This window comes from Mycteria americana, chromosome 3 (genome assembly GCF_035582795.1).
Source record: "Mycteria americana isolate JAX WOST 10 ecotype Jacksonville Zoo and Gardens chromosome 3, USCA_MyAme_1.0, whole genome shotgun sequence".
NCBI classification, from domain to species: Eukaryota; Metazoa; Chordata; class Aves; order Ciconiiformes; family Ciconiidae; genus Mycteria; species Mycteria americana.
Genome location: NC_134367.1, coordinates 116617289 through 116641963, shown reverse-complemented (window position 1 = coordinate 116641963; position 24675 = coordinate 116617289). Strand labels below are relative to the sequence as shown.

The window sequence follows — 24675 nt, the reverse complement described above, 5'->3', positions numbered from 1 at the left end:
GTCTGCTACTGGGGAGTATGCATGCACATGTTAAATGCCAGTTTGGTGAAATGTGTTTCCACACAGGCTTAAAACTGTTTTTTTCTCACCTTAGGGCATCTCTAAGCACCTCTGGGGTTCAGGTCCCCTTGGTGGCTTTTCCCAATGGCTCCTTAGGCCATCAAGGCCACCACAGAGAAAAAACTTTTCCACACCCCCAGACCTCTTGTCCTAGGAAAAGGCCCAGCTGTCACTGTGATGTCCATCAAATGTCTTGCAGAGATAGTCACACCAGCCACTGAACACAGGTTCACAGCCTCCCTCCAAGGCACGGGAGCTGTGTCTGCTTTGCTAGTACAAACAGCAAGGCACTTGGCTCAAGGAAGGAGGAGTCCCCAGTGGTGCCTACACGATTGATGATACCATGCTTCAGTCCACACTACTAGTGCTTTTTCCCCATGGTGCAGCATGCAAAGATCAGGTTACCAGAGGCAATTTGGGATGAGAAAAGGTATTCCACCATTACAGAGGCACCAGTGTCAATTCAGAATCTCACTTGGAAAAATTGTGTGTAGACCTTTTATTCTTTAATGTAATAAAATAAGACTGATTGCTTAGTGTGCTGCAGGTATTTGCTAGGAAATACTTCTGTCAGCACTGGCTGTAGCTTTTAGAAGAGGATATTTGTCCTTGCAGCTTAACTGATCTTTCATGTTGCAAGCCAACTCCTCTATGGGACACAGCATCACTGTGTGATATTGATTTGAGTGAAGCAGTGCAGCTTTACACCTGGGGAGGGTATTTTGCATTGAGCCTTGTGCAGGCAGACCTGGCTTCTGGTTGCATGTGGGGTTGAGTATGATTGCCCTGGCATACAAAAGGTGCTAACAACACAGCAGAGTTTATTTGCATCTTTTGCAGCTACATGACTGTGGGTCTGCTAGGCGAGATTTACAGGTCCTCAAAAGGAGGCAGATGGTTTATTACCAGGGTTTCATGTGGTTTCTTCCCCTGCAAGTCCAGACTAGCTGCATAGGGATGAGTTGTGCTTGAAAGAGGGATTCTGCTGTGAATTCCCACAGCACCAGAGAAGCTGAGTTGCAGCTCTCATTGTCCTTTCCTGGAAGGCAAACCCCCTCCAACACAGGGTCCCCCACACACCCTTGGATGAGGCTGCATCAGCCCATCGCTCCATCAGGATGGGTTTGGATGCAATTTAGCCATGCAGTCACAGCCCACCCTGCCCAGCTCGGGAGAAGTTATGGACTAGCGCTGTCTGCCTTGCCAAGGACTCAGGTACCACAAAGACATGGTAGCTGTCAGCAGGAGCTGGCTTGAGACCCAGTAACGGCAGCAGCTACAGGAAACCTCAGGTGAGATGTGGATCTGAGCTTCTCCCACCAGCACTGTGGATTTATGAGAGAGTGCCTGGGGCAGCAGCACCCTCCAGGGCTGGGATGACTGTTACGCTTTGCTCTGAACCAGGCCTGGATCTGGGGCATGATTCTTAACACACTGATGAAACAGTCTGGATCCAATCTCTGGCATCAAAGCAAAGCCTGGCGCTGAGTCTAGACATGAAGGACCAGACCGGTTCTGCCGTCTTCATTTCCAGGTTCAGTCTGGCCTCTGGGCCAAGCTAAGGACAAAAGTAGAATGTACCATTTAATCTGGCTGGATTAACATGTGAATTTAATTACATTTAATCTACTTTCCATGAAATCTAGAACATGCTGTAGAAAAATGGTGTTTAATCTTTCTCCAAGCCTCTTTGTGTGCATCTGAGCAGGGGGCCCGCAGCATAGCCATGGGCAATCGCAATGAAACAAGAAGTCAAGTTTTAGCAGTGCCCAGAGGATGAGGCTGAGATCAGCGTCCTGTCATCTTTGGATTTGTGCCAGTCTGATTCAGAGGTTCTCCTGCCCCAAAACCTCTCTGTATGACAGAGGAGCGCGTGGTGAAGGCAAAGGAACGTGGGGAGGGCATGGTCACGGGGGCTGGTACCCCCCAGTCTCAGCCCTGCTCCTGGGCTTGCTCGAGAGGCAGCAGGGCTTGTGTTGACAGGGTCCCCATGTTCGTCTCAGTGCTGTCAGGAACTGCAGAGGGCTGTGCTGCTCCACTGACTCCAGGTGAGTTTCAGCAACTGCAGGTCTCCCCTTGCCAAGCTGAGAAATGCACTCCCATGGGCCAGGCAAGTGTGTCAAAATAAAGGCGGCCACTCCAAAGCCTCTGAAGCAAAGTGCGCGTGTCCTTTGGGAAAAGCACAGTGCCAGGTTGCTGCTGGGGACTGCTCACCGAGGGCATGGCTGGGTCATCCAGGAAGACTGTACAATGGACTCAGGTGCTGTCCTGTACACTCACTCCATGTCGGCTTGCTCTGTGCACCCAGTCAGCCACAAAAAGCAGAGTATTGCACTGGCTTTGATCACATTTAGGTAGTTTGACAAAAGAAGGCCCCAGTGGCCAAGGAAAAACATAAAATTATTTGGAAAGATTAATCAGGGGGATATCACCTACTTTGTGCAGCTCAAGTAAAGTTAACTTATGAGAAAGAGAGAAATAGCGAGAGAAGGAAAGGGAGAAGGCGTTTTATTCCTTTCCTGATTCTGCCTGCCCTGGATAAACCAGCCTGGCTGTAGCAGAGGGCTGGAGGGTTAGCTGCCCAAACCAAAGGCAAATTCATTTGAGATCCAGGGATTAAGATACAATCATTTGATCTCAGATTAAACAGTGGATGAGCACCACAAAGGATAGCTTAAAACATTTGGAAAGGTGTTAAGGAAAATCAAGCAGGATTAAATAACAAAATAGCTGCATTAAGCTAGAATGCCTTCCCGGATCACAGGAAGCCAGGCACCGAAGAGCCTGCTGGCAGGGACAGGAGAGCAGGCTCAGTGCCACATCTCTGCAGCGTTTGGGGGCTGAGCGATTGACTGTATGGGAAGAGCAGGGCAGCTTGCCGTCTGGGGCAGGTGAGCTGTGCATGTATGCAAGTGATCTGGCAGAGCCAGTGTCCTACCCCAGCCCCACCAGTCCCATTCAGAGCTCTCTGGGGAAGGCACAAGGGCAGCTCGGGGTCTCCGTTGTCCCAGAGCAGCCTCAGGCGTGGAGCAGAAGGGACCACAGGGGATGTGGCTCATGACTCCTGCTGGCTTTGCTAGCAGGGTTTTGGGAGGAGAGGAGCACCAGGGCTGCCATGTGGCTGTCACTCCAGATGAGGGACGTTTGGCAGGTGCACAAGACACCTCATGTTATCCCAGGCCCCCGGTGCTCCCACACCGGCTCTGGCTTCTGGCTGCCGGGCCAGTTCCTGGCACAGCCCCACTGCTTGTGGTACCCTGACCTCTGCGCAGGGAGATGCAGAGCAAAACTGAGAAGCCCGGAGCATCTTTCCTCCACCGTCACAGGGCCACACTGATGCTCTGCTCTGCCAGCGCAGTGTTCAGGGGGGCAAAACACAAGCGAGGGATAACAGGTTCCTCAGTGCCGTCCAGCCATCCCCCAGCGTTTCTCTTTCTCACCCACCCTCTGAGTTGAAAACAGGAACTTGCCCTGCCCTCCACCAGTTTGTTGCTCGTATTGAACTGCTCTCCCTCACCCTCAGGGGAGCACGGCCACCTGCCAAAAACCCTTATTAGGAAGAAATTATCCAGCAAAATTAGGCTAGCTAGCTGTAAATGTGTGCTCGAGGATGACAACCCCAGGGCAGCAAGGCTCAGGCTCTGAGCACAGTGTGGCTGCTTCCCAGCCTTGCTTTGGGAGCTTTTGGAGCTTTCTCCACCAGCGTGGCTTCTTTTCCTGGACTTGGCCTGTATTTCCTAGGACAAATCATCCAGCTCCCTCGAGCAACTGCTCATTTGCAGCCAGCACAGATCATCATGAGCCATTCCTACAGGTTTCCCAATGTCCTCCACATGCCCGTTTCAGCTACCTTGTTCTGCAGCACCTTTGAAATCATTAATACAGTGCTGTTAAATGGGCGTCAGTCCCAGATGGGCAGCACCACCTGAAATTAGTGCCTGGGACTGCGGCACTGGCCCAACCCCTATGTACTGGTAGCCACTGCATGGGGGCTCCATGGCTCAGCCCCAGCTTTTGCTCCACTGCAGCTTTATGAAATGCAGAGAGCAGCCATGAGGCTGGGGGACACAGAGCTGTGCTGGATGGATGCCGGGTCTCCACCAGGTCTGGGCAAGGTGCAGCGGGAACTGACAGCCGTTCCCAGCAACAAGCATGGGTCCCTGCTTGTGCCCATCGAGCCACAGCATCCCGCAGATAAACACCAGCCTTTTCTCACAGTGGCCAAAGCCACCTCCCCACTGTGAACATTGGGCTGCTGGCTTTAAAAATAATAGGTTGTGCCCTTGTGAGGCTGGTGCCTCTGTCACCAAAAAGCACCTTGCAACAAGGAACCCCAAGGCTGGGAAGGGTCCAAGTGTGAGACTGCCCGAAAGCATGTAATTGCTTTTCCTTCTTCTTCTTGCCCAGGGGACAGTGGTCCTGCAAACCACAGCCTGTTTTCCAGGCAGCCCCACTGCCAGCTGCTGCCACCTGGCAGGCGCAGTGACCCCGAGTGTTTATTTAACAGCGGATTGTATAACAGCACGGGGCAGACATTACGTTTCTGTCCCTGACCTCAGCCCTGGGACATCTCCCACCCAGAAAACTTCCAGTCTAATCTTTCAGACCTCAGGGGAGCAGCCTTGGGCATCTGACGCCATCCTTCAGAGAGGAGTGATCAGTGGGGACCAGGTAGCTCTGGGCAGGAATGGGCTGCCCAGTACATCCCAGTCCCACAGAGGGGAGGAGGGAGCCTAATGCCCTACCAAGGGCTCAGGTGTGGAGCCCAGACCCTGCCGAAATGCCCAGGCTGACCCTGCAAAGCCCCCCTGCTCCCTGGTATCCATCTAAATAAAGCACTACACTCGCCTCTCCGTGTCAGGACAAGCTGTGCCGGCAAGGTGAAGATGGATGAGCTGGCCTTGGGCAGGGCAAGCCAGCTCCAACAGCTCCCCTGTGCTCCAGCCACACTGCCTCTGGGGTCTGAGAGCAGCTGAGCCCCTTGGAACTGCCCCAGCAGGGGTGGGCAGTGCCCAGGAGGCTGTGGAGAGGTCCCTGCTGCTCTGAAGAGCCCCACATAGTCTGGGGCTTGGGGCACATCAGCCTTGTACTGGTGATGTCCCCAAACTGTGTTGCTCCCAGGAAGATGCTCCTTCATGTGGCTGAGGAGAGACAGTTCAGGGCAGTGCCTTATAGCCCTCAGTGGTCAGAAGGATGCTGCAATGTTGCAAGGAGACAGGCATGGGCAGGCCTTGCTTCTCACTGCTGGGCACTTGCCAGCTGGTTCAGACCCATCTCATTCAGAAATCAATCAAACCCAGGTTATTCTGAAGCCTTATTCAAGCAGACACAACAAGGAGCTTGTTTCTGAGCTTGACTTCAGCCTGCCCTGGCTCTAAGCATCCCCTTTCAGCAGGTCTCGGTGGCTGTGAACAGCCCCTCCAGGATGAGCATGGATCTGCTGGGACACTGAAGAGGACCCAGCAGGGCCATCAGGCTGGTTGTGGTCAGGAGACACTGCCTACGGGAAAGGTGGAGACAGCTGGCTTGGTTGGTTGGGAAGGAGAGGAGGTTGGGGCAATTTAGCAGTGACTTGGAGGGCAGATACAGGGAGGATGGAGCTAAAGTCTTTCCAGTAGGTCAAGACAATAGGACATTAAGCAAGAGGCAGAGATTGCAGCCTGGCCAGTTCAGGTAGGGTGTTAGGAAAAACTCCTTCCCCAGAAGGGTGGTGCAGCCCTGGGACATGTACCCAGAGAGGAGGGGCCTCCATCCTTGGAAGTTTTTCAGCCTTAGCTCTGCAGAGTTCCAGCTGTTCTGACCTGGCGTTGGCAACAGTCCTGCTCCAAGGGTTGGCTGGATCAGAGACCTCCACAGGCCCCTTCCCACCAGCACTTTTATGAGTCCATGATAAATTGGGTTGCAATTCTACACCAAACTGAGCTGAAGTCAACCTCCTGCCTTCAACCATACATGCCAACTTACATCAAACACTGCTCTTGTACAACTTACAAAGATGTACCTGCTCAGGGATGCAGCAGTCCATAGAGGATTTTGCAGCAGCCTGAGCTCAGGAGCACACAGTTTACCAACAGCCACAGCAAAAATAGGTTCAAAGGACAAGATCAGAAAATCCAATATTTAAAATCCACAGCTGGGCTGAGGAGCTTAATGTAATTAAGTCTAACCATTAACCAGCAGGCTAAAGAGGTGTGATGCTCTCTGAGGAGCAGGGTGCTGTATTACTGAGCCTGAGGTCTGCACGTGCCAGCGCTGGGAGATGATATGCAAGCGAGGCACAGGGACACTCCTGCAACACCCAGTGAGCAGTACAGAGGGATGCTGAGTCCGTGAGCTGCCACCATGCCTGACCCCTCTGCACCCTGCAGCAGCAACCAGCTATCAGAGCTCACCTGAAACTATGTCTTACCAATTTCTTTGGCAGGGAAGAAAAGAATAAAAGGATGAATGAGTGTATTTTTAATAGGTTACATAAACAATTAACTCCAAAGCTGCCTTATAAATAGGTGGCACAAGCTGTCAGCGCTTTCACTGAGAGGTGAGCTGAGCCTTTAATGCAGAAAACATTTTGTCTGTTTCAAAGGCAAACTGCCCTCCCCTTGGGCAAGTCAAATCTCAGCTGGAAGAAGGAGCTTTGGCTTGCTAGGAATATTTTGATTTTGCAATGCTAGTCTGCTTCATTTACAGGCAATGGGGAATTGCTTTGGAGCTGGTCCTTGGATCTTAAAAGCCTCGCATGCGTGCCTGGTGCTTTGCAGCAGAAAGCAGGCTTGAGCTGTATCCTGGTGTGCTGCTGCTGGCAGGTGGGCTGGGGGCTGCTCAGCCTTCCTGGGGTGCGAGAGCTCTGCTCCAGCTGGGCAGCAAGGTCTCTGGCTCGGATCAGCTTCTGAAAGAGTCAAGCTAAGCAAGGACACAGTTTGAATGCAGTAACACTACAGGAACGCACTCACTGTGGCTTAAGCTGCCATGGCTATGCCTGGTTTCGCTGAAAGCGAGTGATCCAGTGCAGCAGCACCCAATCATGCTCCTGGGGCCTGCAGGGCTCCTGCTGGCAGGGACAGTCCTTGCCTGGCCATCACCGCTTCCGGTGTGATGCAAGAGATGCCTTTGCACTTTGCCTCCATAGCAAACCAGAGCTGGTGGCAAATCCCCAAGGGAGGGAGTTTGGGGTCATGCTGCAAGCACAGGAGGCTGGGGGTTAGGGATTGCAGCATGCTCGCTATACAGCAGGGTATTTCACGGCTCTGGGCAAAGGGCTTGCCCAAGGAGCGTGTCTGGGTGCAAGTGCTCCCTTATCACGTATTGACGTGGCTGTGTTTACCAGGCTGCTCTTCCAGCTGTCTATAAGCAAGAGTTTCTACCCTGCTCAAAGGGCAGGAACTGCTCTCAGTTGCTTTTACCTTCTGATTACAGTGATCCAGCAACACTTTAATCCTTAAGGACAACCTGCCACATTGCACGGCAGGGTGTGTTCACAGAGTCACAAGTATTGAAGGTGTCCTGGCACAGAAAAGGTTGAGACCCCAGGCCCCGTGTCTCACCCAGGCCAGCAGGACAAATGTCACAGTGTTCACTGCCTGGCACAACTGCCTGGGGACTGGGGATGCTGGCAGCTGTCCTGCGCTTTCGTATTACTCCTGTCCCCAGCAAGACAGCAGGGGCAGCGCAGTGAGCAGCCCTGGAGCACTCAGGCAGCTTGTGCAAGAGACACAGAGCGAGGGGCTCTCACGGCCCAGAGGCAAGAGCGTTGCTAGAAATGCCAAACTGAGGTTGGTTCTTCTTTTCCCCCGAGCGTTACAAAATCCATGGCCAAGGTTAAACACTGAAGAGACTGTGACCTCTGGCTCTGGGCTGGCCCTTGGAAAAGACATGCCCTGCCCTGAAAGAAAGGAGCACAGACAAAAAGAAAACCAAAAAAGAGAAAATCCAGAAGGAAAGCAGAGCAGGAGCAAGCCCCAGCTGAAGCCAAGGAGGGGGGGCAAAGGAACAGCTTTCCAACAGGCTCAATTATTCACTGCACTACACAGCTGCTGTACGACTGATGCACCATTCCTGTTCTGAAACCCTGTTTAAAACCAATTTTTGTTACATGTAATGAGAATGGAAAACAAGAAGAAGGTGGAAATTTCCCCAAAATAACCAACATGGTTTATTTGTAACAAAACAACTGTTTTCTTTTGGGTATAAACAATCTGGCTCCAAGTCTGAAGCTGGCCTTGTTCTTTGCAAGGAGCGAGGATAATGCTAGGGAATCCAAAGAACAGCCAGAGTTTGACAGCACACAGCTGGTGGGACCAAGCCTTTGCCAGGCTCCTGCTCTGGCCCAAGGCAGTCTCCACTAGTGTTAATGCTTCTCTCTCACCTCTGTCTTCCTTCTGCATGCCCTCATTACTATACAGGCCTCTCTCCTCCTTGAAAAAAGCCACCAGAGAGCTCATCAGGCAGGCAGGGCTTGCTGCTCCCTGTGTGGGGGTGAGCTCCAGACGGAGCCCACAGGGCATGGCTCAGGAGCAGGACAATCCGACAGCCAGCACAGGAGCCAGGGAGGCAGACACAACTCCATCTCTGCCATTATTTCCCAGGTGCCCCTGCCGTGATAAGTGGGACAGGCAGAGCCTGGAGGAAAACCAGGAGGAAAGGGAATGGGACCCAGTCCCACCCTCTCCAGGTAAACCTGCAGGTAAACCAGGTTCCCTGTGTCCCCTTTCTGGCAGATGTCTTGACCCATGGGGGACCCTGATCTCTTCTGGACTCCGCTTGTGCCACTGTGACAGCCAGTTTTCTCATGCCTCTCACGCCTCTCACCACACCTCTTTGCATTTATTTAACAAATACTCCTCAGAGGTCCCAGGCCATTGTAGGCATTGCTCACGCCTTTGGTCGTTGGATCTTTTTCCATTCTGTCCCGAGTGGAAGCGATCACATTTGTCTTGTGAGATCTGTTCTTCCTAAGCCAGGCTGCCGTTTATCCCTTCTTATTGAAGTATCACGGGCATTTGCACACATTTGGAAGCACATCAGCTCCCTCAAGGAAGAGGAATGAAATATCCTCCCTTGCCCAATAAGATTAAATTGCTTACACAAGTAGAATCAAATCCAGGTTTTTGGGTTATCCAGTGGAGCTCTTTTGCAATGCTGCTCTGAAGAGAGGGGTTGCAGAGATGTCTTAGCTCACACCCCAGAGCTGGCAAGACTGCAGGAGAGATTCAGACATTGAGTTTTCCAGCTTGGACGTTTCTGGGTAACCCAGAGAGGATTCCCAAGGCAAGGATAGGTTTCTGCAGAAACAACCTTACACACTGCCCTCTCCAAAGCGTAGCTGTGTTCAGCAACATACGTGCTTGTTGCCCTTGGCATGCTCTACACGGTCTCTCTCCTCACTCACAGATGTCTCAGCAAATTGCTCCATGCAAGTTGGAGCAGCCATCCTGGTGAATAAGAGATTCCAAACTCAAGCACCTGGGAGTCCTCTTGCACGTCTAGCTTTGTACGTCCCTGCTGGTGATACAGTGCAGATGCCGCAGGATAGCATCCCATGACCTCAACAGCCTACAAGCACAAACCAAAAGCAGTGTAAACCTACTTAAGACAGAGTTTGTGTAAGATTTCACTGTCCCCAATTCAGCAGCCACCCTTGGGCTGTAGAATCCTGCCCCCAGCTGAAGTGCCAGGGAGAAGTCCGAGCGAAGGGACATGAGTTTCTTGCTGCCACCTGCTGTCCCCTGCCAGCAGGGCAGGCCCTGCTCAGCTGTCCCTGCCAGCACTGCCCCAGGGAGCCCCCAACCTGGAGCTGGGGGACAAAACAGCAGAACCCATTGCCCCCCCCGGCCCCTGCCCCCTGTGAAGCACCAGAGGGACCCAAAGCCTGGTTTGTCCACCCAGAGACACTAACAGAGAAACAAAAGTAGTGGCCTCTGTGTCCTAATTCTCCTGGTCACGTGCTCCAAAAGTACAGTTGATCGAGTTGTCTCTTATTTTCTACCTGGCAGGAGGAAGCCTGCTCACTCCCAGCTGCTGCAAGCCAGAGCCCTTTGCTCCCACTGGGAACCCACAGGTTGTTTTGTGCATCATCCATCCGCAGCTCAAGAGGGGCTTGAGCACAAGCCAAGAGACAGCCCAAGGGGACAATCTAGGCTGCAACTGGTGCAGCGAAAAGCCCCAAGGGCAAGTGGAAAAGACCATACACGTCACAGCACACTGCAGCATAAGCCAAAGTGAGATTGGCAAAAAGGTAGCAGGAGCCAAAAGAGGCATTTTATTTGCAATTCCTTGAGCAACAGAGACTGAGGAGATGCACTTGGGAAGAGATGGGGAGTAGATAACACAGAGGGATCCACATGGCCACTACAAAAGCAGTTTGAGCAACGCACAGACAGCAACTTTATTACTAGGCTAAAATTGTCCTTCTGATGCATTTCCAAGCGCACTAAGATGGGACTTGCACCCCACTCACACATGCCTTTTCAGATCTTGAGTGGCCTGTATTTGACTTCACTTCCTTCAGTCTGGAATTGTGCTCAAAGAGGCTTAATGCAGTTTCACCAATCCACTTTATAGCAGCGCTTTTACGTAATTTGGATTAACTTCATGCTATCCCCTGTGCAGAAAAGGTCCTGTTTTACACTGGTGTAAATTGTGGCTAGGCTAGCCTTGGTCAGGTGCAGTGCAGTGGGGGAATCACACTGCAGGCAGCCAGGAAAGACAAACACATCAGATTCATTTGCCAGGCCTCAGAGGACATTGGAGACAGGAAGTATTTCTGAGACAGCATCCAGGTATGCACATCCTTGGTGGATGCTTACCAAGGACTGCTCCTTGCAGGCTGAAGTCATTGTACATGATTTGCGTGACAATCTCCAGGTCAGATTGTCTTCATTTCAGTGAATTCCACCCCAAGACCAGTCATTGCCAAAGCTCAATCCCACACGAGCACTTCTGAATGCAATGCTTGCTCCAGTTGGCCTTCAGTGCCACATGAACACACCAGCAAGACAACAGTGTCAGCCATTCTCCTTGGAGCAAGTGATCCTTAGCCATGGGAAGCAGTGGCCCACCTTTGTTGCTAGTCAGGACAGGCCCACAAGGGAGCTTCCTCCCTGCTAACTCAGCCCACAACAGGGAGAGAGGGAAGGCGAGAGCTGCAGACACAGAGGAAATAATAATTAAAAAAAACCCCAAAACTGTGCCTGCTACTTTGAAATAGTAAGTTTCCTGCTTCAATTGACAGAACAAATAGGTTGAGTGGGTGCCAGGAAGCCTTTCAGATGATCATGTGTCTGGTCCAGAGAGGCAAATCAGTTAAAATGCTGCAGAAGCCTGACAACAGCAGAGCTGCAGATGCTTGGTTCTGAACAGGACCTTCGCAGGACCCTGCCCATTCCTCCACAGCAGCCTTTTGTGTTTCAGATAAACAGGGCAACCCAGGATTGCATCAGCTGGGCTGTGCCTGGAAATTCGGGACTACACACCTTCTAAAGCCATTTTTGCATCCTCTTTATTAAATATTGTATCATTTATTTATAGGCAGAACCACAGGCCCTGAAAGGAACCAGGAAAGGGAGGAAAGGCAGAAGTCTGTTGTGAAAGGTCTGTAGAGAAGTAGTTGAAAAATGCCTTTGCAGCAATAGCTGCCCTATTCTTCACTGTCCTCACCTCCTCACTCTCACCAGATTCCTGGCAGAAACCAGTATCTCCTGACTCCACACAGCCCAGCAGGCAAAACCCATGCATAGGCAGGTTATTCACACAGCCTCGGCTCCACACAATGCAACAACCAGTCCAGTGACATTCCATTGCGAAGTGCAGACTTGTGTGAGGACAAGGGCAGGCACATTGGCTGTGCCTGTGAGGACCAATGCAATCCCCAAGGTCAAGCAAGCTGCAAGGGCACGCTGCAGAGGCAAGCTGCTCCATTTCATCACTTCACTAGTAAACCAGGAAGAACTGGCAAGAAAACAACAGGGAAGTCAAACATCTCGGGCCTCATGCATTCATCATGTGCAAGCCAGGTGCACAGAGCTACCTTGTACCAAGCCCAAAGCTACCTAAATAGCATGAAAAAATTCCATTTTACAGCAATCAATCTACCAGACACCTATCTATAAAAAACCTCAACCAGCCTTGCTCTGAAAGCTTCTCTGCTATATAGGCCAGCAGCACAGACATTTGTGGTTGTTCTGTACTGCTGGCACGATCAGGAGCCAAAGGTATGCTCGTGTTTCTCTTGCTCCTTTGGTCAGCTCCCTGTTAACAGAGCAGATAAGAACAGTATCTCCCAGGTGAACACAGCGTCAGCCTCTCCACCCGCTGTTTTCTCAGATCTCAGCAGTGAAACTTGGTCTGTACTTGGAAAGGACACAAAGCAAAATGCAGTGGTTATCAGCTTGGTCTCTGTGTTGCATAGCCCTACCTACAAAGCTGATGCAGGGCTATTGGCAGTGTGTTTTGCAAAAGGCAGACAGACTCCTCACCGAGCTGCAAGGATAAGTGTGGACAAGTTTCTGAGCTACTAGGAAAACTAGGAGCTCTGGGCAATTTGTTTTTAGGGCTTTTCTGTGTCAGGGTAGACTCCCATCCTCCTTGGTTCAGGAGCTAACCTCCCAGCTGGCAGACCTAAGCCCAAACCTCATACACAACTCAAAGCAGGCACAGAAAAGGATGACACTGTTGGAAACACTGATCTTCACGGTCTTTAATAGGAACCAGGCCAATACAGGGTACATGCAGTCACACAATGACTGGGAAAATGGGGAATATCAGCACCTCAAGACAAGTACAAGATAGAAGCAGTGTAAGTGCTTGCAAAATGGCTTAAGAGCAGCTTCACATGGAAAGTGACAGCTTCTGAAGCAGTTTAAAGACTAGCCCCTCTCAAACATTGGTCAGCTATGAGCAGCTTATTGGAGGTAGGTCTCCTGCCAAGGCTGTTGGGATGGCAGCATGCTACAAGAAAGAAGCAACTGTCCCCTTGGAACATAATGCCTGACCCCACACACATACCGTCATGAACTCATGCCATCAGGGTTTCTGAACTGCTCTGTCCTCAGTATGAAAGGAGGTTTATCCTTAGCCGGGCATTATCCAGAAAGGTCTACAAAGCTTCCTCCGGAAAGGAACCTACAAAGGTTCCTGGAAAGCCGAGTCTGTTTTCAGCAATAAGAAATGGAGGTTGTGCTGGCAGTCTCAGGACAGGAGCTACCACTCATTCCTTTCTGCCAGTCTAGAAGAGTAAGATTAGCTTCTGTTGTCCCTGCATCACCAAATATCCCTGCTCTATTTCTGAGGAAGTTTCAAAACGTGCAGAAAACAGACAGATGAACAAGCTTTGTTTGGAAGCTTTGGGAGATAAAAAGGAAGAGCTCCCTTTCTTTTTTTGCAATGACAGGGTCAAAGATGCAGATGCTGGAGGTAATGGCAGGGGCAGATTGAAGCAACACTCAAAACATAAATGGTGTGTTATAGCCTATGCTGGAGAAACCAAGAGCAGCAGGGTCACACTTAGCTGTGAACTTGGGGTCCATATCCTGAAAGACATGGGGAAGTATTATCACCTTATTTATCTCCATGGAGAGAAACTTGTCCTTTAGACTATTAGGGTAGGGTTTTCTTTATTATTAGATGAAAGCTATAGCTGAAAAAAAGGAGAGCATGTTACTCTGAAATACTTTGAAATCTGAAATCCTGTGGTTAGTTCTCATTGCGTCATGTTAAAAGAACACAAAAAGGAAGAGTTAGAAGCACAAAAAGGATCCTTAAAAAGGCACAGACAAGTCTTTGTCTATATAGCAACAAAAAGATGAAAAACCTCCACAGAATTATTGGGCAAGAGGAACATATTTAAGTAAACTAAAATATTCCAGTTTAAGCTCTATCCTCAGAACTCAGGAGTTTGTTTTGGATTTAAAGCGCCCCCCAAGAAGATAGGTAAGTAAGAATTAAAAGCTCAGTGAGTGGGATTCTCATCTTAAACTAGTGAAGTTTTAGGTTATCATGTTTCAGAAAGAAGCCATACAGTAACTTCAAAAAAAGATTACCCAGGTTACTGTCTGACCAGGCTATTTCTTAGACACTCTTCTGAAGCCTTTCGACAGGATGCTTATCTAAAGCCCATTGATTTAATCTGATTTAGCAGCTCCAGTGCTGTGGTTAACAGAAGAGAAAATAGAAGTATAATCTATATTACATGCAAATCCCTGCATCTGTGCCATTAAGTTTAAAATGGCCAGAAGTTTATACTTAGATGATAGAGAAAGCATCAACTAATACAAATTGTGCTTCCTGAAATATTTGAAGTCTGCTGTATTAACAGCCTAAGTGACAGAAAATTTGAGAGGAGAGTTTTAGTAAGCAAGCATTCCAACTAATAACTTCTGGAGGCTTATTTGACTACTACCCACTTAAATATGAGTGGAGCACAAACACCTGCAATTTAATTTTCTTAGTAGCTTGAAGAAGGATGAGACCACAAATGGAAAGAAGAAAAGGTGGCAAGAGAAAATAAACAAACAGGTAATGGCTTATATGAAATTGAATAATCACATCCTGTATTCTGCAGCAACTGCCAACTTCAGCTACAAGCCCTTTTCAGTGTTTTGTTCCGAATACTGCTATACTGCCCCTGCCAGGACTAATTTGTATTTCTGGATCCCAGATGCTTTGGAAAAGACAGTTAATTATCTTGCCTTTTAAATAGCTGCTGGCTCCCTGGCACATTCCTGCAGGAGTACTCATTCCCTTGCATGAAGACCCACTCAGTCTGCAGCTGCTCTGTGAACACCAGAGAAGGAAAAAGTTAAATAAATCATGCCAGAAATTAAGACCTTGCATCAGCAGCTGCAACAGTCAAGAGGAAGAGCAGAGAACCTATCTGAATTAATGTGTGGCTCTAGCCCAGGGAGCTGGCTGTGAAAGGCCAGAACAGGAAGGCCTGGCACAGAACAGATACCAAAGCTTTTTGAACACAAGAAAGGGACGGAGGTTGTTTCCTTTAGAGGGACATGGCCAAAGCACAGCACAAGTAATCTGGCTGCATTAGGTTCCTCCACATCCTGTGGGAATTACAACCCTTGGAGAAAGAAATAATCTATTTTTAACAGGGAAAGAGTATTACGCATTAGGAGACAAAAGAACACAAATATTTTGTTCTTTTAACTTGATGATACAACTGTCTAGAAATGGAAGCTCTTCACCCTTTATCAATCAGATGCTTTAGCAGTAGAACTTGGGGGCCTCATCATCCCAAACCCTGAACAGCTATTTGTTTCAGTTTATTTTCATCTCAGACTATGCCCCCACCAGCTTTTGTAAGGAATCTTAATGGCATGCTAGAAACATCGCATTATCACTTGAGCACATCTCATCACCCCTCTCCACAAGTGTCAATTTTAATGGTGCAACTGAGAATATACTGTCTTACTACTCACTTAGCATGCATAAGGTTTAACAGGTGAGGGGAAAAAAAAGTGGAAATCCCATGTTTTACAGGTGAAGAATGACACCAAGTATTTCTCAACTCAGACTTCCCTGGTGAATACTATTAACATTTTTCACATTCCAGTCCACTCCCAGACCATTCCTTATGGAAGCAAAGGTAGGCTGGGAAGAACCTAGATTAATTTAAAACATGTGGTCTTAACAATTAAGAACAAAAATAGCACAAGCTAGAAGAAATGAAGGGAGTGAAAAACACCTCACTTCTAAGATACGATGACCTTAGGTGAGATCCCATGTATCAGATCACTTCATCCAGCTGCAGTTTAATGTCCACCTCTCACACTTGTCAGCCCTACAGTCCAGGAGAGAAATGCAGGTCTAGTGAACTGTGCTCACCCCTTGTTCCTTAGTGCCTTCCTTCCAGAGGTCTTGCAGCACCATTTGTCCCTTGCTTAGATAGGACTCTCCATTCACTCTTGAATTTCACAACAAATCAGGTCACATAACATAATTCTCTCGTGCTGTTATTCAGTGAGGCCTTTCTCACCAGTCTTGGAGCAACACAACCTATGATGTAGGACAGCACCATAGATTCAAGCAGCTAACCAACACACAGGAAACACTCTGTGGAGCACCAGACTGCTTTTTCCTTTACACTTTTCCCTTTCTTTGGGACTGTTGCTATCAGGGGACCCAAATCAACAAGGTTTGTTTCCTTAAAGCTGGCACATTTTTGCCGCGTATTCAGACGGCACTATCAGCTCTTCTATGACAACGTGCCAGAGCATTGCTTGGTCATAGCATCAAACGTGCAAACTGCTATACGCAACCACTGCAAGGCAAGTTTTACAGGAGGACTCTTAAGTTACCTTTTATACACCAGATATGTGAAGGTGGGAGGCTCTCAACCGCAGCACAGCTGCATCTAGTTTAAGGTCAAAATCAGAACAATGGTATTTTGTGCTTTAAGAACTTCACAGGAAGCTAAGCCCATAACTAGTGTTTTATTTTCCCATGCCTTCTTGCACACTATTTCTGGCCAAAGCCATGCCAATGCAAACAAGATTATTTTTGAGATTATTACCACCTGTGTAATTGCCAGAAGGGAATAAACCAATAGGCTGGATAGACATAAAAACCTGGAACGGCTAAAAAAAACCCACTAGTAGCTACTGATGTGAGAATACAAGGTATTTTCAAAAGAGGACACAAAAAAGTCCCAAAGATGTTTAAACATATCCCAGAAGTGGGGGGAAAAAAAAAAAAAAATTGAGCAACCGTGTTCATGTTCCCAGACTTCGACGTATTATTTAACAGAAGAGACTGAATGTCTCCTGCTAAGCCATCATAATATTCAAACAAGTTCAAGCACTGTTCACAAGAAAACACACAGCAGGAAAAGGAGCAAGTTGCATTTAATTACAACAAAGAGGGTTTCAGCCAGTTACAAGCCAGCTTACCCCAAACATTATCCCTTACTAAAAGACAGACTTAGTGACACCACATTAAGTTGTATCATTCCTTTCATAAAGCAGGACACCCAAACACTTCCTGAATGGATTCTTTTAAATCTTTTCTTTTATCACCCTAGCGATACACTCTATCTTGCTGTGGTGGTATAGAAAGTCAAAAAGCCACTATTCCCACTTCTTGCATATAAGGAAAAATAAATATAAACAAGGATTAGAGTATCATGAGAGAAGACGGACAGATCTCCACCTCAATATATCATTTACCTCCAATGAAAGGCGATCAATTCAAAAAAATAAACTTTAAAAAACAAACCACAAACAAAAACAAACAGTGGAACAGACATGAAGATATTACAGTGTGAATGCCAGCTGCTTACAAGCAGGGAATGTGCATAGCAATGTTCACTATTTTGCTTGTATGGCTTATGCAAAAGAGACAGAAAAAACTGCATTGAGAGACCTTAATGGTTTAATTTTAATCTAACCAGTATAGTAATACCACTGCCAAATGATAGACAAACTTCACTCCCCTTGGAGCAACTAATTCTTCACCTGCCCCACTGTTGTGGCTCTATTCTAAAGAGCAAAATTATAGGTGAACACAGACCTCATTTGTGGAAGGAGGAGACCAACCTCATTCCTCCCCGAGGACAAGCATCCATCCTTCTAGGCCCAAGAGAAGACATTATTTTCTTTTTACAGCAAAACACCTACAAGGAATCTTTCCTGTTCTCAACTTTTACATGAATAAGATGATTATTTTAAGGAAAAAGAAGCTTGAACAATTTTTCAGTCTCCTCTCTTTTCTTCCCCACATGGCACAGGCTACTCATTTTGCATTTGGGACTTCCAGCTGGTATCAAGTCCTCTCAGATACACCTGGAACTAGTCTGTCCTCTGTTTGATCTGGGCAGCCACAGGAAAGATGCCTTTCACCTGAACATCTTAGGCACTGAATGCTGTGATCCACTGAGGACACCGAAACATTAAAGTGCTCTTTTTTTTTTTTTTTTTTTTTGTAAAACCTGAATGCTTTAAGGGTCACTCATCCTACATGCCAAACTGGACCAACAGATAACATACTATTTTTAATGCTCAACTACAAACAACTTGACTTCTGAAACTACATTAACACAAATAGCAATGCAAGCTATGACAGAAGAAACAGGTTTCCACAGAACATTCAAGTTGATGGAAGAGAAATGAATGACTGGGAGAGACCTTTTACAGTAAGAACACTAGGCAGCACAGAACATCTCACTAGTATCCAGCGTTTCTGTTGGCAAGTAGCAAGATATGGCACGTAGCCTTCTACGCTGGAGCTCTCTGGAAGCAATTTCTGGGGGAAAAGCACTGAGGCTGAAAGAATATTAGCAGTGCCCCTAAAATGCAAGTCAGTTTGCCACCTACCAGACAGGAGGCTAGTATTATTCCAAACCCCATGCAGAAAGAGCTGCCAAAGAGCAGCTGTCCTTCAGTTCCCAGTTCAGACGTATTAGAAGACTGATCTGAATACCTGAAATACTCATTACCTGAAGCATGAACAAAATGGAGGTAGACAGGGCAAAAATAAATCATTGTTGATGAGAAAACCTGAAGGACAGCTAACACATTTTCCCTTGTATGCTAAAGTGTATTTGCCTTGAAATTAAGAATGGGGAAAATCCAGTGTCTATTTAAAGACATGTGCAATGCCCACAGTCTGTAAACATACCACAACATAATCTCTCAAGGACAAGGATACTGCACAAATAATCTTGCATAAAGGATGGATATGGATAAAATCCATAAAGACAGAACAAAGAACTTGTATGATAAAACATAAAATAACTGATAAAATAACTTATGTCTGATCACTAAGAGCAGAACTAAAAGAAGCCCTAAACACTTTGCCGCAAATTCAGAAAGGGGAACAAACACAGAGCCTAGGACAACAGCTCCCAGACTTCCCTGCATGGATTCCCTTTTCTGGGGGTTTAGCCCAAGTAAGATGCAACTCCAGTTCTAGAAGAGAAAAAAGAGGTTTCAAAGTACTGTGACAAAATGAATCATCTTCCCCAAAGTGAAAGATTTCTTGCCTCATTAATTTCACATCATGTAATTAGTTACATTATCTGAATCCCACCTAGATTACCTCAGTTTAAGTGAGAGGCTAGCCAAGTCTATTCACCCTATGAATACTTTGATGGTCATAACAGATGTATAAGATAAATCAGACAAAATAAAACACTGAATTAACTGTCCAGGTATGAGAGAGTATGGTGGGGCTTGCTTTTTGTTTTAACTATTTTTACCACCATGGTTTCTATTGCGATCAATCTTCTCACATATCCAGCTTTTACCATTTAGTATGTCATAACCACTATTAAAAAAAAAAAAAAAAGTCAAGAGGATATGTTAAACACCAAAGATTTAAGTTTAAATTATGGGAAATGAGGATGAACACATTGATATAGGCTTGCAATTTTAATTTTTAAAAGGCCCCTATGGTGGGACTAGCTATAGATGGCATCATGCTAATGCAAATGGAAAATAGTTTTTTAAAAAAAACAAAACCACTTTAAATAAGTATGAATTCACACCATACACATGTACACACTTAATAATTTTCTACATTAGCTTTGAACTATAAATCAAGTCTATACTACTAAAAATTTGGTATGTGCAACATTAACCTGATTAAAGCATTTTATAAATACAAGCTTTTTAGTATTGCAACATACTTCACTACTTAACATACTGAAAAGCAAGTTCTACATTTAAAATTCTGATGTAATAGTTCTATTTGCCAATTAAGACTACAAATGGAAAAATACTTGCTAATCTTTAACATTATCGAAAATGCAAATATATTTCATTTTTGGAAAACAATCTTGTTTATACTACTGGTGCTTCTTTAGACATTTGAAGATACTACACTAACAAAATACAAACTTTGTAGTAAGCTTACAACATGTATCTGTCAGAGGCAAAAAGAAAAAAATCTGTTTTGTATTTATGAAGGAACATCCATTTATTATAAAACAAGATAAAAGATATTAGAATTAAGTTTAAACAAGGCAACATTAGAACAACCACTTTAGAGCTTTGTGAACGAAGTGTAATTTTAAACTTGCAGATCAAGGTGAACGTAGCTCTTAACATGCTGTCCTCTTCTTTATAAATGGGATGAAGTAGAGAAGCAAAGTTTCAAGGTATAAGGGTTGGAGCCATCTGTCAGGAGACAACATATAACATACTCAGAGTGTTTTACTGAGCGTAGCTCTCCTGCTGATCAAGATCACCTTGCATCATCTGACAAGTTTACCAATTCTGTAGATTTAAGGCTCACACCTCCCCATCTACCCCTGCCCAGTGGCCCACAGACACCAGATGACCTGTAAGTTGGTGTTATTGATAGTCTACCAGCATTTTTTAGACAAAAGCAAAGTGATGGATCTGATCGCAAGGGAATGAAGATAGAATTTGGAATGTTGTACTATACACAAGAAAGACTTTACCATTATCGCTGCCCCTCTTCCTAGCAGAACTATTTATAAAAGTAGTATTTAACAGGCAATTTCAAAGACAAAAGGCATAGATGTTTAAGGAAGTCAAGACTTAGAATGTGGCCTTTCTATCAGAGACAGAGTGGTGCTGGACAGTATTTACATGTGTTTGACTGAGAAAAGAACAGCGGGATGTCCAGCACACCCTTCAGGCCTCTCCAGAAAGCAAAGCATAAAACAACCCCGCTCTGTTTGGAAAGGCTGCCAAGACCCATGGATGGCAGCACATGTATGTCTTCCAGGTAATGGAAGATATGTCCTCCTGGTTCAGCCAACCTCAGACAATCTTATTACAGCAAGTATTAACCAACAGTTCTTGTTTTAAAATACTGTCTTTTCCTGTAATAGCTATATTTGATTATACATTAGGGTTTGCCTTTTTCATGTTGAAAGATTAAGTTCTTTTGCTGTTATCACCTCTCCAAACTGAGATAAATCTGAAATTGTGAACAGTACGTTATCACTAATATCTTTAAAAATATTCTGCCCCTGAAGTAATCTCAGTCCATTATTGAGATGGTGGACAAAAGAAGAGGGGGCGGAAGGGATAGGAAATATTCAAACTGTTAACACTTGACAGGGAGACAAATTCATAATAGTTTGGAGAAGGTAGTTTAACATTAGACACTGGGCTGGATTCAAAGTTATGTCTGTGAACACCCAGAAAAATGCCATTTAATGTAGTAAACTATCTTAATTGTCCAGTGCAGATCTGGCCTATTGTGTACTTGTTTAGCAGGTGAACTGCCCCTCCATTCTTACTAGTTTGGAGCTAAACTCAGCTTGGCCTCACAATTTCTGATTTGAAAGAGAACCCACTACAGGAACAGTTAATTCAGAGCGGTAAGCTGTAACTTAAAGAATCTTCTGCCCAAAGATACTGCAGACTTCTCTACATTTATTGTGAAAGACATAAAAAGTTTCAGTAAGACATTATCTGTTAGGCTTGACTTTGATGACAGTGGATTTTAATGCTTTTCCTGCCAGTTTTCTTTCTATCCCAAACCAATATTTTTTTTTCCCCATCTTTCCGTAACTTCAAAGTTGTGGAGCATATTTTGAGTTCCATAGGTTGACTCAAAAACTAAGAAGAAAGAGTGCCATTTAGATAGAAACTAATGGAACCTAAACTAGAGATTAAATACTGTAATATGTATAGTATTTGTATACTGCAATATATATAGTACAGTATGTGTGTATATATATATAAAATACAGCAGATACACATATAATAAGAACAACACCGTTTTTAGCTGTAGACTGAGCTGCTGAAGCCTCACCTTTTACAAAGGCAGTATCAACATGAAAGATAACAATTAAAAAAAAATTATAGCAGTAAGATGAGTAAAATTGACTTACTTGGGACTCTTATCTGGTAGTGATTAAGTACAGTGAGAGCTTCCACTGCATCCGTCTTACATTCCCATTCCAACAGACCAGACAGTGTTTTGGCAGAAGCTGTCAAAATGAGAAATAAAAAAAGGGAAGGAGGGGATCAGTACCGTCTCCTGACAGTGTAAGCTCTTATCAAAACTGGAATTCAAATAACTCCCCAAACAGGTCAAAGTTTACTTACGTTTTGGATCAAACACTTTGTATTTAATAAAGCTGAGAACTTCATGATCCTCACATAACTGTCACAAAAATAAAATAAGAGGTAAAACTCCAGTAAAAATGCACATAAACACATTAGCAAAAATTCCAAGTTCCTGGAAGAGACACACAAAAAGGAAAATACTGACTCTTTAAGAAAGCTTCCAAGAATTTATGGCAAATTATTATTTTAAAAAATACGTTTAGATTGGTAACTCTTTAGAATACCATTCTATAGTATGCAAAACAAGGCTCCTATATCTGTGCTGTCCCATGATAAATACGATTTTATAGGCACAAAAATTGTAAAGTACTGATATCACTACTGCCTCAAACAACATATTTAAATAAAAACAAGTTCTTCTTTTTGACATTCCCACTACAATACACTAGCTCAGAAGTTTTACATACAAGCACACCACTCGTGAACCAGAGTTAACTTTCAGACAGAGCTTAAAAAAAAGTATTTTTATTGAACCTAAAAAGAACTCGCTGAACTGTAATCAGTTTTACCACTGCCTCCACTTGAGAGGCCCAGTACTGCATGTTTTAAGCATCCAGAGTTCATTTAGGACTCAACTTTGCAAACTGTTCCAAGTGCATGCTTCTCTCCATTTCGAAACATCCTAGCAGTCATTACAGTAACCACCTCAGGGAGTCAGTAAATCTTTTGTGAATTGTAGTCCTAACTTTCCCTGTATTTGGCTTTGTGTCAGTCTTTTCCCCTTCCTCCACAAAAAACACATTAAGCTCATTAAGCTCCTCAACTTTATTTCCAAGATCTTGTTTCTCACTTTGAGAGAGAGAGAGAGAGAGAGAGAATAATGCCAGAATTATGAAAATATAGTAGCTTCTATACAGAGAGGCTACAAACCTATTTTAAAAACCAGTTCTCTTCCAGTTGTTACGCTGTAACTATGCCAGTTATTTCTTTTAAAAAGTAGCACAGTGTAAAGCCAGGAGAGCCTCAAAGCACTATATGTCACAGTCATTTCAACTGCCTACCTTTACAAATGTTTCTTCAGTTACACACAGGGGAACATTATAATAATGCAGCACACAAGAGGGTGGTTGGATGATGTTCTTAGATGCTTGGCCAGCGCTGGTGAAGCGATTATTCTTACTCATTGCAAAATCCTTGTAACTACTTGTGCCATCCTCCAGTTCAAATATCTGGCTTGGAACTACTGAATGCTGCTTGGAAACACTGGGATTTAAGGATATACATATAGTTAAAATTTCCTAAATAATTAAGACTTGCATACTTTGCACACAGATTATTGATCTAACCAGAACAGAGCTGACATTTCTTTACAACAATTTGAAATAGAAGGAGAACAAAATGGGTTGGATTTGACACCTTCCTTAAAAAAATGTATAAAGGATGGATAAGACACATTAGGAAATACAGTTTATTAACAGCCAATCCATGTAATGCCCATATGCTTTATTACTATAAATAAAAGAATAAATAAAATTATAAATAGTAATAAATAAATAATAGTTGCAAATTGGAAATCATAACTCCAACAATTATAACAGAACAATGGGATATTGTCCATTTGCAACCTCATTCCATCTGCCCACTGGTAGACTATTAATCTGATAAAACATATTTACCAGACATTAAGTCTCTTTCCAAATAACTTGACATTATTGAGATGTGTGACAGCTCTTTCCACAGCATACTCATCACCCATTTCAACCAGTGCCGTGCCTGGAATAGTCTTCATAAATTTCACCTAAGATAGACAAGGGAAAAAAATGACATTGCAACAAACAGCCCAGCCAAGAGTTTTGTAAGTTGTTCGAAAATATTTTTAGACCATCTCAGCCAGGCTTTTTCCAAAACAATTAAAATTGCTATAGTAGTTTCCAAGTTCTAATAAATTATGCCTTACCTTCTCAATGTTTCCATACAAGCAGAACAGATTGAAGACCCTTGAACAGTTCATCTTTAGCTGATGCAACCCACTAACCATGACAACTGACCCAGAAGGATTTCCACCATGCATGTAAGAGGAGGATGCCTGGGGCAACGGATAAGCAACAAGTTCTGGAGTGTCCCGAGATCCCATTCGGTACCGGCTCGGCAAGGGCAACAAAGGACCATGTGACCCTAAGGAGATGAAAGACCATGCTTTCATATTGTTTGAAACAAGCTTCACTACTTAATCACATATTAAAGCCCACATACGTAATGCATATGTAAAGGCGGGGTGGAACAATATTACAGCAGTTTCCATTAATTCTTTTTACAATTAAAAAAACAAACAAACAAACAAAACCAAACAAAAAACCCCTCTTCTATTCCTTTTCATGTTCCAAGTCTCTTCTTACATTAGCAGACAAGAAGGAAGGAGCTGTTTCATGGTATTGTTTTTATACACAAGTGAAAAAAAGGTATTTCAGTAATTGTAAAAATAGTATCTTCCCTGCACCATACAAAATATTGAACATAAACCTATCAGAAGAAATATTTAAAATAAACCTTCAGCAATATTGCCATTCTACTTATAGAGCTACATGACACCAAGGAAGTATATTACAAAGTAGGGAAAACAAACCAA

General features: G+C 45.1%; 1 protein-coding gene across 1 annotated transcript in view; it reads right to left on the bottom strand.

Annotated features, from left to right (window-relative positions):
• Positions 1–19415: 19415 nt before the first annotated feature.
• The window catches only part of HNRNPLL (heterogeneous nuclear ribonucleoprotein L like), a 28091-nt gene continuing 22831 nt past the window's right edge, over positions 19416–24675 (bottom strand). Inside the window, exons 8-13 of the mRNA XM_075496742.1 lie at positions 24007–24224; positions 23726–23847; positions 23111–23312; positions 22089–22146; positions 21872–21970; positions 19416–20177 (exon numbers count right to left, since the gene is read on the bottom strand). Coding sequence (XP_075352857.1) covers positions 20122–20177; positions 21872–21970; positions 22089–22146; positions 23111–23312; positions 23726–23847; positions 24007–24224 — 755 coding nt within the window. The 3' untranslated portion in view covers positions 19416–20121. The remainder of the gene's footprint in view (positions 20178–21871; positions 21971–22088; positions 22147–23110; positions 23313–23725; positions 23848–24006; positions 24225–24675) is intronic.